The sequence below is a fragment of the Lepisosteus oculatus genome, chromosome 4 (genome assembly GCF_040954835.1).
Source record: "Lepisosteus oculatus isolate fLepOcu1 chromosome 4, fLepOcu1.hap2, whole genome shotgun sequence".
In the NCBI taxonomy this organism is placed as follows: Eukaryota; Metazoa; Chordata; class Actinopteri; order Semionotiformes; family Lepisosteidae; genus Lepisosteus; species Lepisosteus oculatus.
In genome coordinates this window covers 64,106,393-64,122,489 of record NC_090699.1, presented here as the reverse complement: position 1 = coordinate 64,122,489, position 16,097 = coordinate 64,106,393, and the positions used below count along the sequence as shown (strand labels likewise).

The following is a 16,097-nucleotide window of genomic DNA, read 5'->3' as shown; positions in this document are numbered from 1 at the left end:
TTACCATCTTAGAAGTGTTCAATGAGGTGGTATATAGTGTTTTGAAAGTATGCTTTATTGGAACAAATCTGTTCTATATGGGCTACAGATGTAAAAGGATAAAAATGAGTAAATAATGGGTTAAAGTCAGCAATGCAATTTTTCATACAACTATTGCAGCAAATGTTAAATCCAGTGACAAGCTAGGGCAATTTTCTGATTTTAAACTGACATTAAACAAGCTTTTATAAACATCAAAATTCCAGCCCTTGTAATATGGTGTCCCTACCCTATATTTAAAGTGTTAACATCAATTGTAAAATTAATTCTCTTCTTACTCTAGCACATGTATCAACTTGACGATATTGAATGCTGAATAGAGTCTTTGCTTCCTTCTTCTTCAAAAAAAAAAGGAAATTTATAGACCGATCCAGCCATTCCTGATCTGAAGCCAAATGGAATTCTGATTGTTCCAAAACATGCTGGAGCAATCTTTTTGGTGCATTAAAATTTATGAGAATGTTTATTTATTTATATACCGTACACTTGTGAATTATGTTTCACTTCACTTTGACTCTGAACTGATTACAGAAATCTCAGGACATTGTTTTCTTCATAAGCTTAAAAGGTGCAAAATCATCTTCTAACTGTTATTATTGGAACTTCTTGTTCTCTCTTTAACATTGGAGATCCAGATGATTGGGGTGATAACCTAACTTAGGCTCATTTGTTAGATGGGTTGGCGGTTAATTTAAACAGGAAGGAAGAAAATTCCCAGAACCCAGAAAATACATATTGAATCCATGGAAGTGGACTTGTGCTTTTTTTTTACTTAATATCCATCTCTAAATGTGTTGTTTGCTGGGAGCTTTGGGATGGGTTTGGGATCGATTTGTATAAAGGAGAATGGTTTCAAATCCTACCTTGGCATATCTATATCAATATATACACTATCCCAGTCTGGAATGGCATGGAAACAGGATTGACCGCAGGCGTCACCGAGTTTGATGCGGCACTTTCAGAGTGCTCCTTTTGTCCCCGTACTTTGACGATGCACCAGCTGTGCTCATACCTGATTGAACGGGGAGGAAATTGAGGGGAAATTAACAAACTGCATGCATATATAGGCACTTCAGATCCATTTCATTCAGCCCCGTATCTCTGCATTCATTAGACCTGATATCACTGACTGTCTGGTATGGTTTTGTCTCGTTTCAGTCTAGTTTAATTGACTTGAAAGAACATGCATCGTCTTTAGCTTCATCTGGCCTGAAAAAGGACTCCAAACTCAAATCCCTGGAGATTGCCATAGAGCAAAAGAAAGAAGAGTGTAGTAAGTTGGAATCACAATTGCAAAAGGTAGGTAGCAGCTGAAATGCTCCATCTTGGCCCTGATTCCTGTCCTAGCCATTGCAGGACTGGGACCGAGATGACATGCAATGATATTTTCCCTCCGTGAATAAACATCAGGGGCTATTTTGAATCTGCAGAGGTTCGATGAGTATCACAGAGGAGCGAAACAATAGCAACTCTGTCAGCGAGGAAGCAAGAATCAAAGCAGGTTGTGAGCCTGAAGAATTACCACTGTATAAACCCTCTGGCACTTAGAAATTGTCAGGCTGGCTGGGCTTGGGACATAACACACTTATAGTGAACAAAGTTCTATGGTAGATCCATAACCTTTTCTCTAACAATATAATGAAGAACAGATTCCTCCCGAACAGATCAAATGATGAAAAAGAGAGGCAAGTGTCTTTCAGATGTAAAGTGATTTTAAGAAAGTAGGAGAGGTAGATTTTAATGTCATTAACACACTACATTCTTCCTGGGGTAGTGATAAAATATTGTTTTCAAAGCTTTTCCCTCTTTTGATATCCAGAGACTCATTTTCTCAGAATGTGCTATGGTGCTTGCAGATTTAAAAAAAAAAACTGGCTTTTGAGAAACACTTTTTGTTTCTCATCAAGGATCAATTTTCTGCTTTATTTTGACCTGGTTCCAAGCTCTTAGTTTAAAAAAAAAGTGAACTGCGATAGATTTAAGAAATTTTCTTTTGCTGGGCTCAAATCTTTGAGGTTTCAGGATACCGCAAAGGGTGCCAGGACAAATGATGTTGGGTAATCAGAAATAAAGGTTAAAAAAAGTCCTCTTTCCTGTTTTTGTTTTAATCCCAAGGAGATACAGGAGAGAAAAAAATTGCAGTCTTAGTAGAATTCTATTCTCCTACCAGTTCTGTGGCGTTACAATCTTTCTTATTAAGAAAAATTAAATCATGTATTCCCCAAATTACCTTTGTTTGGGAAAGGTTTGTTGCTGCAATAGTGTGTAAAGTGCAATAGAAATGAAGTTGCTGTTCCACAATACAATCCCAAGAGGAAAACATACTTGCCTACCTTCCTTTGGCTGGCTGGTCATTTTCCCTGCCATGTGTCAATCGTGGCTAGACTCTGGAAGGAGGCTGCCTGTTTTGCAAGTGTCACATGTGTTATGGATACCTGTTCGGATGTTATTGTGGAATGTGAAAAATAAATACATTTTCATTTTTCAAATTATATATTGCAAAGCCATTGTCTGTGAAGAAGGTAATACACCATTTTGGAAATAACGAAATGTCCTCCCTGATTTCCATTCTCTCTCACCTTAACATTGCTCTGTTTGACTGACCCTCCTTTACATCTCTGCTGTCTCTGTCAGTTTGTACCTTTTTTCCTCTTGTATTTAAGATTTCCCATTCCAGGGCTCTGCTGTGCGCAATTTCTGTAAAAGACAAAAGCATTTTCAAAAGCTGTTTTACTATTAGTATTAGTATTTTTGCTTGTTTTTGATTTTATATTGCTAGTATCTACCGAGTAAGTGATTTCATTTTTCATTCTGCAGTTCTTTCTTTTCAGGGCTTCTTAAGCAAGTCATGTAGAAAAGCACATGTTCTTGACTGGAGCTGTACTGAAATACTTTTAATGTTATTGCATTAAATAAAAAATGTGATGTTTTCCATCGTTTTATAAAACCTAATAGTAAAACTAATTTTGAGATACTTCAGTATTGAACATATTCATTATGACTTAAACTTGTGTTTTTGATCAGACATGCATAACTGTACAGTACAGTATGCATCTGTTTTTTTCCTTCCTTAGTATGTAACCTGCCTAGACATTTGAGGGTCCGTCTGTACCAATATGCATGTCTGCTGGTTTAAATCTCTTCCTCTTTAGTCTTCTGTAGTATAAACTGTTATATGCAGGGCTAAACAAACCATTTTATTCTACCTACTGTAGGTCTGATAGAATAGTCTTTTAAGGCTCGATTTTTTTAAAGTACATAATGCCATCATCTTAGTATATTATGTAGTGATCATGTTTAGCATAGCAGCACTTTGACAGGTGTGGGAATCTAATGGGCAGCAATCCTTTGAAAACAGAGCAATTTGGAGAGAAAATGACCGTTTCAATTAATGCAGGGTGCTGGCTATTTTATTTAAAGGATTTCCAAGGCAATTCTGCAGATGTCACTAGACAGAAGGAAAAGATGTTTGTTCAGCCCTGTGTATACAATGTACATGAGCCTTGTCCTTGAAGATGGTCCAATCACAACCCAAAGAAAGCTGCCACTTAATTTTCTCATTAATCTGTGATCCATTTTTTTTCGTTGTTCATCTCTGCTGGGAAAAAGGATCCTATGACTTCCTGGATGACTTTCAGTCACTGGCTGAATTCCTGCAAAGCCTCAAGTAATGAAAAATGAATGGTTACATGAGAGAAGCCATCTATATTTTTTATAATATCCCATCTCAAAACGGCTGATTCATATATGATATCTAGACATTTTGAAAGCTGTTGTAAAATTTTCAAATGTTTTCATTAATTGGAACAGTATGATTTCAAGGTAGGATGTGATAGTTATGCAGAACTAATGTACCGTCGAAGAAACAACCAACGCGCACAATAATTGAAATAGTATGAGAAAAAAATACACAAAATACAAATGTTGTGTACGGCTTTGAAAGTGTTACATTTGTCCATCCTGTTGTAGTGAAAGTGGTTGTATTCAGGTTTCTGTTAAGGAGTCCCATTGTTCATGTCACAGTCCTGCACACCTGACTCAAGACCGTTGTTTGATTCGATATCCCAGCCTCTTATTCTCAATCCACACAAATGGAACAGCATTCCAGAACTGAATCCCTTAGTCAGTTCAAAGGAGCGGGCAAACAGGCCCCACTGAAAGTGTACTGAGGTGTGTACTATATCTGTGGAGGCCTAGGCTTTTACAAGGAGAAATATTTGAACTCTTAGGTTATGCCTTTGTTTTGAGGCAGTTGTCGAGTTATCGAGGTGTCCAAGGGAAGTTTGTGTGAACATATGGCACCCCCAGCTGATCTTCAAGTGATAAAGAAAGAATTCCTTCGGACCTGAGCTGAGTGCAAACAGTGTGAGTGCATGTGGGGGTGTCGAAAATATACTATGCTATTCATAATACTGGTTATTGCTGCATTTTGAGATTTTTTTAAAATGTTTAGGCTATGTAATATTTGTCTTTGTAGTCCTCACTGAAGGAATTCCTTGATTAGGGCAATAATTATATGCATATTATCCATCCATTGCCCGTGTTAAAGGACCATGCGCACTTGTAATGTTATTCCATTTCGTAAAACTGCTTTACAGTTAAACTTAGCCATCTCAAAAGACAGTGTAAGAACCTGAACTGGAAATCTTTAGGACAGAAGGAACCTAAATCACCTTAGAAAATTGTAAAATGGACTGTATTTTAGTCATACAGAGGGCTATTCAAGTTTCATATAAAACTGAATAAAATAAGAAGTGTTTTGTAGTGTACGGTTTCATGAGCATGTCTAACAGAAACGCTTAAAAATAGTACTACATTCTTTACTGAATTCTGGTTCTGTTTTACTTTGAATTTATCTGTAATCCTTTAACAGTATTATTTTGGAGCAGATCTGTACATTGCAGTTGGATCTTAATTGCATTTGTGTGGAATTTTAAAATGATAGATTTCAAATGAAATGCAAATGGAGGTTTCAGCAATTTCCAAATGAATGTTGCCGCTCGTTGTGTTTGCCTGCGTTTCTTTCAGAGAAATGACCCAGGTTAGTTCGTAAGGCTGGAAATGCAAGACATGTTTTTCCACTTAAGTTAGGAGCAAGCTACAATAGAAACAGACCTGTGTCGCTGTGGAAGGCTCACCAGCAGGGTCTTGCCACTGAAAGGCATTCGTTTCGTATCGATTGCTTTAGAGAAGAGAATTCATGGATTCGTGTCTAGAATATCACTGTTTTAAAGGGTTTGATACTGAAGGTTAATGGAAGATGTGGAATAATGGATGTTTCAGATTTACCAGGAAAACTAAAGTCCGAGAAACGTGGCACTGTAAACTCCTTAAAATGGAAAAGAAAAACAACAGCCAGTTAGGATCTTCATATCACGTATAAGAATTGGCAAATACAACTGCATGCTGAAGCCCATGAACCATTCAATAAGATAGTCAGCTCTATGCTTTTTTGTTTTAACCCAGTAGTAGTTAAAGGACTAGATTCAAGTGCAGAGAAATGTTCCTTCTTTTAATTGGTTTTGCTCATGGCCCCTTACTTGCGTGACTTTTGCCACAAAGACTATTTCTGCTCACAGTGATTTCAGTCACATGATTAGTCCAGCTCATTTTTAATTTCTAAAGGTAGAGGTAGAGTATATACTGTAATAAATTGAGCATTGATAAAAAAAAAATGTCACGTGAAGTGGGTTAAAGGTGAACGGGCATGCTTTATTAGATTAAACAGAAACGAAATGCTTAATCTGAACAGATTTCAAGGGGGTCTTGAAATGAGCCCTGGCCATAATGCATTGCAAATATGAAATCCATTCCTCCATTCCCGAATGACCCGAAAGGTGGCTTTTTGGAGCTCAGTCCGCCCTCCCCTTGTTTGTACAGTAGATATACAAAAAGGCACAATTTCTCACGGAACACTAGATTAAAGGACCTGATAATTGTAATACAATAAGTAAAAACTTTTAACATCTGTGTAAATAGAAAAGATAATGTTATAAATGAAAAAGAAAAGTGCAAGTGGCCATCGTCCAACTTAGTTGCATGGCTGTTGAGGTTCACTTTCCCAGGACGGATATTTGTGGTGTAAGAGAAGAAATTTCATCCACATGACTGAAGTAAGATGACTGAATGCTCAGTACATTTAACAAACAACCAGTGCATGTGACTGTTCTGAGCCCTCACTTACACTGGGCTTTCGTCTGCCTCTTAGGATCTGAGGGAACTTTACCACTTATAAACAAGAAATCAGCTCTGTTGATTCACTTCAAGTGTTTGCAAACTGAGGATAATAGATTAGATGACAAATGAGGAATGCAAGGCACTATATTTAATTATAGTATTGTAATCATGTTGAAGACATTAAAATTCAGCAAGTTTATATTAAAGTTGATCTTGTTGTGGTTATTGCTTTTGAAGGATATTTAATAAAAATTATAGGTGCAGAGGTATTTTTAGTCAAAAACTGGCTTTAATATTAAAGACCATTATGATGACAAATAGAAAAAAATGCAGAATGTGCCTTTTGTTACAGATTACAAAATGGTGTGCATAACTTCTTTTAAACAGCATGTCATCGTTTATATCAAAAGTTAGGAGCTTTTGATCTTTAAGGGAAAACAAATTTGATGTTGTTAACATTCATAGCAATCCAGAGCAGTGTTCTTCATTATGTAACAACTCTAATAATAACACTGCGTGAGGTAAATGTGGCATGCCTTCTGCAAATAGCATTTGCTTTAAATAAATCAATTACATGAGCAGTGTGGAGCTGTTTGACCCAGGGTGATTCAAAGCTTGGCTTCTCCTCTTAATCCTACTTCTTTTGCTAATATGCTTGCAATGCCCAGAGGTTGAATGGTAGTTAGACAAAGTAATAAGATCATACTACTCTTATTTCTGTTATCCCTTCAGACATTACTGTGTAATGATAATGATAAGGATAGTAACAGCAATAATTTGAAATCTGAAACAATATATGTCAAGATAAAAGAGAACAAAACTCTTATTGTTTCAGACTGCAAAGTGCACTTGATGAGTATGAGGTCCTTGCAGTGATTCAGTCTTGAGGCCAGCGCTTAATGTATCATCAGATTCGGGCAGCTTTCTTATCATGGGTTGTTTGGATTAAAACGAGCAACACGGACCTTAAAATTTTTTAACTTGTTTTTTTTTTTTTGAAGTAGCTAAAATCAACATCCAATGCCTCGCATTTTCACTGTGCAGCGTTTGGACACTGGAACTTTTGCTTTTTAATGACAAGCTCTTCTGTGGAAATTCAGTAGATCTGCCAAGCTAACGCTGTTCTCCTGGATCTTTCCTTCTTTTCCTGTCTGTGCATCATCCTTCCCCAACTTTGCAATGTAGCAAGCAGAGCAGTTGTTCAATCAGATGTACAATCCCGTAAGTTGTTTCTGAAAATTGCCCTCTGTAACATAAGAAAGCATGAGGAACTATTGCCCTGATATTGATATCCCAAGGCCTTGGTGTAGAGACTAGAAACTTTATTGATGATGGTCACCACAAAGTGTTTTAGTCTCACTAGAAGGGCATGACCTACACTATGTAGACTTCCAGGGCCTTTTTAAAAAAAACAGGATGAGTTTACATTTTGGGAGGAACAGTTGATTTTATTGCCTTTAAGTCTGCTAGGCCTTTTTAAGGACTGGTGCATGCTAAAACTGGTAATTGTAGATATACTCAAGAGACTTTGTTTAGTAAGTATAGTCAGTTAAAGGTCCATTAACACAGAGGTTGTGAACTTATAGAGTAGCAAGTTCGGACTTAAAACTGATCTGATATTGACAATAGGAACCTCAGTGTATTGCACATGTGAAGTGAAAAATCTTTCAAACCAAAAAAAACTATCAAGGCCCTCAGGTAGTTCTTTTTTGTCCATTCTAATGTGTGGAATATAAATCAAATTCCTACCAAACATAGAACATATTTTAAACAGTAATTTTTATTTTTTTTAATTCTACAATATTTTAATATGAGATAACTAGTGGGCAGCCTTTTGCTGAATCAAATAAAATAAGCTTGCTTGCTGTGTGCACTGCAGATTCTGCAAACATTTCACTTCTGTCATTTTTACAGGCTGTTCCTTTATATCAGGTGGGATCTATATATCTCATTTTACAGTAATATGGTTTTCATTTTAGAATTATACATTCAAAAGAAAAGTTGAAGGGTCTGAAATAGTAAAAAGCTTTTATTAAAAGCAGCCTTGGACAACCTCTGCGTTTGGTCTCTTGAGCCTATCTGTAACAGTCCACACAAAAGATGTTGCAGTATCAGACCCTTCCCACACTCTCACAACTGAGCTGACTTCTACAATGGTTTTGAATCCATCAAAATGCTTTTTTATGACTCTTGTAGAAGTCCCTTTTTTTCCGATGATTTGTTTGTCAGTAGGGTTTAAGGCAAATAACCAACCAAAGAAAAGGTTTAGACTCCCGGAGTCACTAAAAACAATCCACGTGCTTGCACTGAGAAGTACTATAGATGCTTAGACAGAACGTACTGGAATGCTACATTCAGACATTGCTGTCACATGGTCAGTACAAGCTGTCAGGCAAGTCCTGTTTGTCAGTTATAAAAGAGAGCATTAAGGACTTTCTCCTGCACTTTCTTTAGGAAATGTAAGAAGAGTCATCAGAAGGATGTCTACAGTTAAGATGTTTATACAGCATTAAACCAATATAAGATATCTATTGAAAATACTAAATAAGCATGAGAGAGGTTCAGCTTCATAATACATTCAAGATACCTTGAGTAATACTTAATAGTGATACTTTAACAGTAATCCTATTAAAAGCCAAAAAATAAACAAAGTCTTTTTGTCACAGGAAACATTTTTTCCTCACCTCTTAAAAAAAAAAAATCAAAATACTGAGTCAAGATTAGGCTCAGAGACATTTTACAGTCAGCCTGTTCTCTAATCCTCATGCTTAAATGTATGTTACACGCCAAAAAAAGAGAGCTTGTGTCAATATTGTTTTTAAATCGAGCTACTGATGCTCTTTATCTGTTCAGATAACCACTATTTTTGTGATTTGCGACCGTTTCTTTTTGCCCTTAAAAATGAAACCATTGCAAAGGCTGTTGAGCATAATCAGAGTAGCAGTGTTGTCATGTCTCTTCACCATGCACGCATCATTTAAAAAGCAACTTCTTTTTCATTGCTTTGCTTGCCTCGGTCTTCTCTTTGCTTGCTCATTCAAGACGCCAAGTAGGAATGATGGGAACTCTGCGGTAGGCTAAGCTATGCCGTGTCAATTGTGTTTTTTTTTGTTGTTGTTTTACTTTCACTTTCGCTGTGCCTTTTTTCAGCCAAACTTGTGTGATACTTTGGCTGCAGTGTACTGTACAGTAGCTGGTTTGTGTGATACTTTTGTTTGAAGGATGTTGCCAGTGTCTGTGCATGTTGTCCCCTCTTCACTCTCATTTCTGTTTTTGTGTGGTCTTGTGTGTTTGTCATTTACTGACATCGTGTGATTTGTCTCTCAGAATTGTTCCTGACAATCACCTTGTTAAAAAGCATTAAAAAGACATTTGTAATGATACTGTATGGTATAATTGTTAGTTCATAGTATTTGGCCATCCTCAGGGGAATTGGGTTTACACCTGAACCAGAAAGTCTGGTCTCAAACAGTATACAGTACATCCTTTTTTGGTGCTGATCGTGATTGTAAATTAGGAAAAGTCCAGCTCAGTTCCGACTGAGAAAACTTTAATTGCCACGTACTGTGTTTCAAAGTACTAAATTCTTGTCTGCAAGCCAAGTGGCAGTGCAAAAAAGGAATCACTGAGAAATACTGCATTCGTTAAAAGTGTCCGAAAAACAAAATCTAGAAATTACTTTTAGAATGGTTGGTTTTGGATTCTTAAAAGGAGGCAAAAAAGTAAGAAACAGCTGAAATATTTTGATTTTCACAAAAAGTATTTAAAGGGATTCTTTTTGTAATGTCACTGACCATATTATTAAATTTAAAATTACACATAATACCCATCTGATTAGGTTACGATCAGTTCCATGTTATTCCTTCAAGAATGTGCAGACAAACCCTTCACAGCTAATCATTTTGTATCCCCAGAAACTTTGAAAATGCAATTGTCCGTAGTTTGTTGCACTGAATTCACTGCAGAAACCAGGTATTCCTTGTTTATTCAGAAGGATGTAATGGAAACGAAAGACAAAAATAAGGTCATTAACGTCCTTACGTTTTGATTGTTCTGTACATGTTTTGATTGTACGAGATGCTACAGATTGTTTTTTGAGTATCTGAACTTGTTTTACAGTACTTTCACTAAACATCATAAAGACTGAAACATAATTTAAGAATGGATAGCTTACTGCAGAAATCCCAGAGGCTGGGACTCATCAGGCGATACCAAACTGGACAGATTCACTTTTCTCACTTATCTTCAAACTGCCTGTTTCACAGGTCTCTCCTGCCGCAGATTACCTGCTGCAAAATCAAAATTCAAAACTTTACATGTTTCCTTAGGATCTGATAGAGTGTCTGGAAATACTGGGTCCTCAGTAGCCATTCAGGAAAATAGAGTAGATTAAGTAAAGTCTGATTTTTTGCATTTTCAAATCATCCTTAATGCAGAACAAGATTAGTGTGATGTTTTTGTTAGCACTCTGGTAGTCAGGAACAAGTTTTAGCAGTATTTTTAATTATTAAAAAACATGAACCAACAATTATACCCTTGGTTATTGATCCATTTGAGTTTTAAGACAATTTAAGTTTTAAGCAGATTACGACACAGGTCCGTACCGTACCGTGACTAATGCGCTCCTTTCTCTTTCTTAAATGTCTGTAATTGTTTCGCGTGAAGTCTCAAAAGGCTCACGAGGCAGAGGAGGCAGCGCGCGTGAACCCCGAGATTGTCAACAAAGTCAAGCACCTGGAAAAAGAGGTGGCTTACTACAAGGAGGAGTCTGGGAAGTGCCAGGCAGAGGTGGAGAGACTTCTGGACATCCTCAGGGAAGTGGAGACAGAGAAGAATGACAAGGACAAGAAGATAGCAGAGCTGGAGAGGTAACAGGATTCCTCTGTTATCTGTTCGGGGTGAGCAAAATCAATAACGGGCTCGGACCTTTCTTTTTCGGGGTTTCTGCTGAACAAAACTGTAGGTGCTTCCAGAAAAATGACAGAATAATATTAGGAACAAAAAAAAACGGGGTCTCGAATCTAAATTCCAATAAAGTCGTCTTTGCTTTGATGAAATGGATTTTGCAGCAGAGATCTAACAATTATCTGCTTGTCCTTAAGCAAGAGTACATTCGTAGGGCTGTATTTCTTTTTTTTGCCATTTTAATTGTTCCAAGGATGTTAATCACAGTTGAAAAAGTCCATTAAAAGGTTATCCATTTGGTTCCGAGCTTCATCCTTAAACCAAAGAAAAAGTGATGAGGTAAACAAAAAAATGTGCAAACATTTCTGTCTGAGCACACATCATCATCAGAAGAAATGGTTTCCATTGCAATCACTGTGTGCCTGGAGAATTGTGCCTTTGTAAATTGTACCATGCATTTTTGTTCTTATTTTGTTACGAACAAGGTTTACATGGTTTGGTGGTGAATAGTGTAGTCTAATCACTCATCTTTACAAATATTAGTATTTATTTATGTTTTGTTTGTGTTGTGTTTTTCATTGGCAGACCTGGGTGAGTATGCATGTCGAGTATGTACCCCCTGTTGTTTTATGATTCTTAAAAAAGAGAGAAAAAATGTTGCATTCATTTTGTGCACGAGTTTCTCTCCTTTGTTGTGCATTTCTTCATGTCAGTAAGCATGTTACCCTAAAGAAGTTCGGTGAGAATACCATTTGTTTGGTTTGGAAAATAGGGTTATAAATGGTGTGTTTGTTCACGTATTTATTTGAAGTAAATGGGGTACATTTAGATTTTGGCTGGTATCCAACATGATAATTTGGAAATAGTTGCTGCAAAACACTACTACTGCCTTGAAGTTTAATAACCAAGAACTTTGCGCTATTGAAAAGGAAGCTTTAAGATCATTAAAGGAAAATCTTTAACAGTCTACGCATCATTTCATTTGGGCTAACCAGTTTGCTTGCCAGACAAATGCTGTTTTCAATTCTCAGACCCTTTCATTAACATATATGACCTTGTGATGCTTTCAGCACATCTATTTCAATGCCAGAAGAAAATACCTTCAATTACTATCTTTTTTCCTTATGTGTTTTACTCTGCATCTGCGTTATACTCAATTCTACAGCTGTTCACAAGTCATATACTGTGATGAGTAGATTTACTGAATGTGTGAATGATGCTTTTGTGGGAGAAACTACAGTATGTACTGAATAACTACTGCATGACTTAGTATTCTTTCTGATGGGTTTTCCTGCTTTTGCAACAAATGTTCAGGTTTATCCTTCTCAGTTTATGCTATTGTAGATGACCATTGCTATTAAATGGGTTAACGTACAGTAAGTGACAGAAGTAATGATTTTCTATTCATTCCTGTAGTTTACAAAACAGTACAGATAATGTGATTCACAGAGGATTGGCACATATATTTTCCTATTAAGAGGTTCTCTGTGTCAATAATCCTTTATGTTCTTGTTGGTGATATTTTCAGTGTTTGTGCTGTTAAAACTCTTACCCATAGTTATGAAACCGATCAATCTCTGCAGTTAGATCTAATCTTTATTTAAAACTTTTGCTTCAAAACCAAAAAGACTATGAAGAAAAAAGTGTATTTCACAAAACATGGGGAATTGTTTCTTAGGAGATAAAGAATTTAAAGTATAGTTTGTTGAAGAATAAGAAATGAGACGTATACATTAAAAATATATCAAATAAATTGTGTTTTTTCCTATGAAATGTCCTAAGAGATATAAAAAGTTCCTTTTTGTTGTTTATTACTGAAGAACAATAACATGAGCTTCCTCTAATTTGGATGCCTGCAATAAATGTGTTGGTTTCTTTATATTCTGTTAACACCCACAGGATTATAAACTTGATCGTGTCTTATGCTTGTGATATCATCAACAGTGCTGATTACAACTGTGATTGGTTTATGGAATTTGAGAACAAGCCAGAACACATTCTGGGATATCACAGCACCTGATCTGAAAAAAATAGATTTTTTTTATTGGCAAAAGAATGTACAATTATTTGCTGATTTATAGATTTGAATCTTGGTTCATTCAAATTATGGATTTTTCTTGCCAAATTGTCTTAGCATGTAGCTGACTGGTGCTTCAGTGCTTGAGCCAGGTGCAGAAAAAATGAGCTTTGTTAACCATTAATCTAATTTAAGGTTATATTCAGGTGTTCTAAAAAATGGGATTGTAATACAGTCCCTCCTGACGTACAGTCTGAGTAGATGAATGCTGTGTACATCTGACAGGTCATTTGTCAGCACTGATGTAGCCAACAGATTTAAAGAACTGGGAAACTCCAGCAATAAGAAAGTAAAATAATGAGGGATTAATAAATAGACTTTAATTGCCCTGTAACAGCTATGGGAACACTATTGCATGTTACGAATCTCTGTAGAAGCCTGGAATAGTCCAAAACTGGGGGTTTTTGGCAGAAGACCTGCTCCAGCAGGACAGTACCTCAAGGTTTTTCAGCATTGAACTATGTGAAATTCCCCTTCGCGAGCAGTATGCCAGAATATGTCTTGGTACAGCAAGTTGCAGACAAGCACATCTTCATTGAAATACCACCACTGCTATTATTAAGAGAATGTAGAGGTACTGTAGTTATAGTAAGCAGTGAATCTGATTTTTTTTTATTTTGAGATAACTGGTTTTATTTAACACCACCTCAGAAGGAGGTCAAATTTTAATCTCTCACTTCCACCCCTGTATTTGTAAAACGTTGCTGGCTGCCCACAAGTCTACGCGCATCTTTTCAAAATTCCCTTTCTCCACCCCAACTTCACCCTTGCAACAGCCTCTCTGGTTCATTCCTCATAAGTGAGAGGGGTTGTGGCTGCAGATCAGTGCTGGAATTTCCTCAGCCACACGGCTTCCAGCCGAAGTATTAAGTACTGGCTTTCTAGGCTCGTTTAGACAATATCCGAATTTGATTATTTTTGAATTATTCTAATAATATTTTGAACTTGAATGCAAATGCTAAAATAAAAATACAGCCTTGAAATCATCTCAAGAATATAAACAGGCTTTTCATTTGCTTCTGGGGCTTCAGTTCGAGTTTCACGTTTTGAGTGATCAGCTTCTGCGTAAAACACTTGACAAAAGTATCCTACATAAAGAATAAAAAGATTATATTTATTATTCTCGGTCATGGACATGGATTTATGTGTCTCACAGCAATGTCGTACAACGTGTTTGTAGTCAAAGTCTCACATGCAAGAGTTTGCTAAGTATATAAAGTCAAATAGTAAGAAATAAATACAGGATGGATTTCTTCAGGCTTTGAGAATTTCCAGGAATATCCTCTGCTCCGTCGTGTGACCAGTGAAGAAAAGCATGCAATGGCTGTGCTCCAGTGGGAAGTTTTCACTAACAGATAAAACAGCTCTGAGAATCCTGTCTAGAAACCCAATCTGCTAACTTTACCATATAGCATTTATGTGCCATATGATGGAGTTTATAATGCAGAAACATTCCATCCTGACTCTTTGCCAGATGTCCCCTCCAAGTGTCTTGACACAGGATCGCTGCGTCTTTCTTTCTTCTGCTCGTGGGGTGGGGGGCCAGTTTAACCAACTGTGTGTTTCTGTCCTTCTTTCCCATCTGCCCCGGCATCCTCTCTCCCCCTGTCTGTCTCCCCTGGCCCAGTGGCAGAGCACACTCTGGTCAGCACCTCTCGGTCTCGGCTGCCCCGCAGCAAATAGGGGGGCTGATGTGGGATTTCTGGGGAAAGTGAGTGCTCTGCCCTGGCATGTGACTGTATTGTCCGTGTTTCTGTGTCTGTGGCTCTGCATGTCAGTACACCCCTGCATCTTCCAGCACTGCTGAAAGCGCTTTCATCATCCTTTAAATCCCTGACCTCACTGATCGCCAAAGCCCTTCTTCCTAAAATGTCCCGTGTTCGTTTTTCAATGACATTTTTTCCCTTTTTTTTTCTGCATAGCATCTGGGTGATGCCTTATTGATGAGATGAAGTGTAGTTTTGATACCATAAATACTTTAAAAAAAATAACAAACAACTCTTTTATAGAAATGGATATATTTTGATTACATGGGCAGAATTGCATTTTTTTTTTGCCTATCACAACCAAATTGTGTTGAATAATGCAGTTTAAATCAGAAATAAACATTAAGAAATTAGCTTGAGGGTTGCATGTCTACCAGTGCTATTGAGTAAAAAAATGACTGCTTTTAAATTGCTTGTACAGGCGTTCTTTTACCAGAATTTATATTTGGATTTTAGTTGTTATTACAGTTTTTCTGCTGCATTACATGTCACTAAGAATAAGTTTCAAATATGAACAATAATGCAGAGACAGAGAAGAGTGTCACAGTATTTTTGGATCTACTGTATTTTGACTTATTTTTGTGCACTTTCTGGTCACGCCTTTTACTTCACTGGCTTTCACCCTGTCATTGTGCTCTTACTTGGCTATCATCAATCTTTATCACCTGCCAGGAACTCCGTTTGTTAAGGATACCAATTTGCTTATATTCTAATCTGTAATGCCAAATGCTAAATGTACTTAAAAGAATCAACTAATGAAAGGATTCTATATCTATTAGCAAATAAAGAACATTGTTAGTGTATTTTGTCATTTATCTTTTGCAAGTCCCTACAGCTCAGATCAAAAGTAGTTATGACAGTGCTTAACAGCATGACATTAAGGCAATATTAATAAGTTTCTTGGAATATTTATTTCCCTGTGTTCATAAGCCCTGAAGCAGTTCTAGATTAATGCACTTTTCATGGTTTATACTACCCTTTCTAACACAAGATCCTCAATAAATGTCCATATCTTTGTTCTTGGTTCTAATTCACGAGCTGCATTTAATTTCCTTGATACTATAAGCAGTTCACATTGGCACTAAACAAATACAGGATGAGATAAACCAGTGCATGTCTGCATATGTTTCTTT

The 16,097-nt window shown here is 36.8% G+C and overlaps 1 protein-coding gene across 13 annotated transcripts in view; it reads left to right on the top strand.

Annotated features, from left to right (window-relative positions):
- The window catches only part of LOC102695071 (ERC protein 2), a 314,021-nt gene that overhangs the window by 133,831 nt on the left and 164,093 nt on the right, over positions 1–16,097 (top strand). For 7 of the 13 annotated variants that reach the window (XM_069189511.1, XM_069189507.1, XM_069189509.1 and 4 more), the window contains 4 exons: positions 1,198–1,338; positions 7,402–7,437; positions 9,259–9,288; positions 10,882–11,084. In XM_069189511.1, coding sequence (XP_069045612.1) covers positions 1,198–1,338; positions 7,402–7,437; positions 9,259–9,288; positions 10,882–11,084 — 410 coding nt within the window. The remainder of the gene's footprint in view (positions 1–1,197; positions 1,339–7,401; positions 7,438–9,258; positions 9,289–10,881; positions 11,085–16,097) is intronic. The other 6 variants (XM_069189508.1, XM_069189512.1, XM_069189514.1 and 3 more) reach the window with 5 other exon arrangements.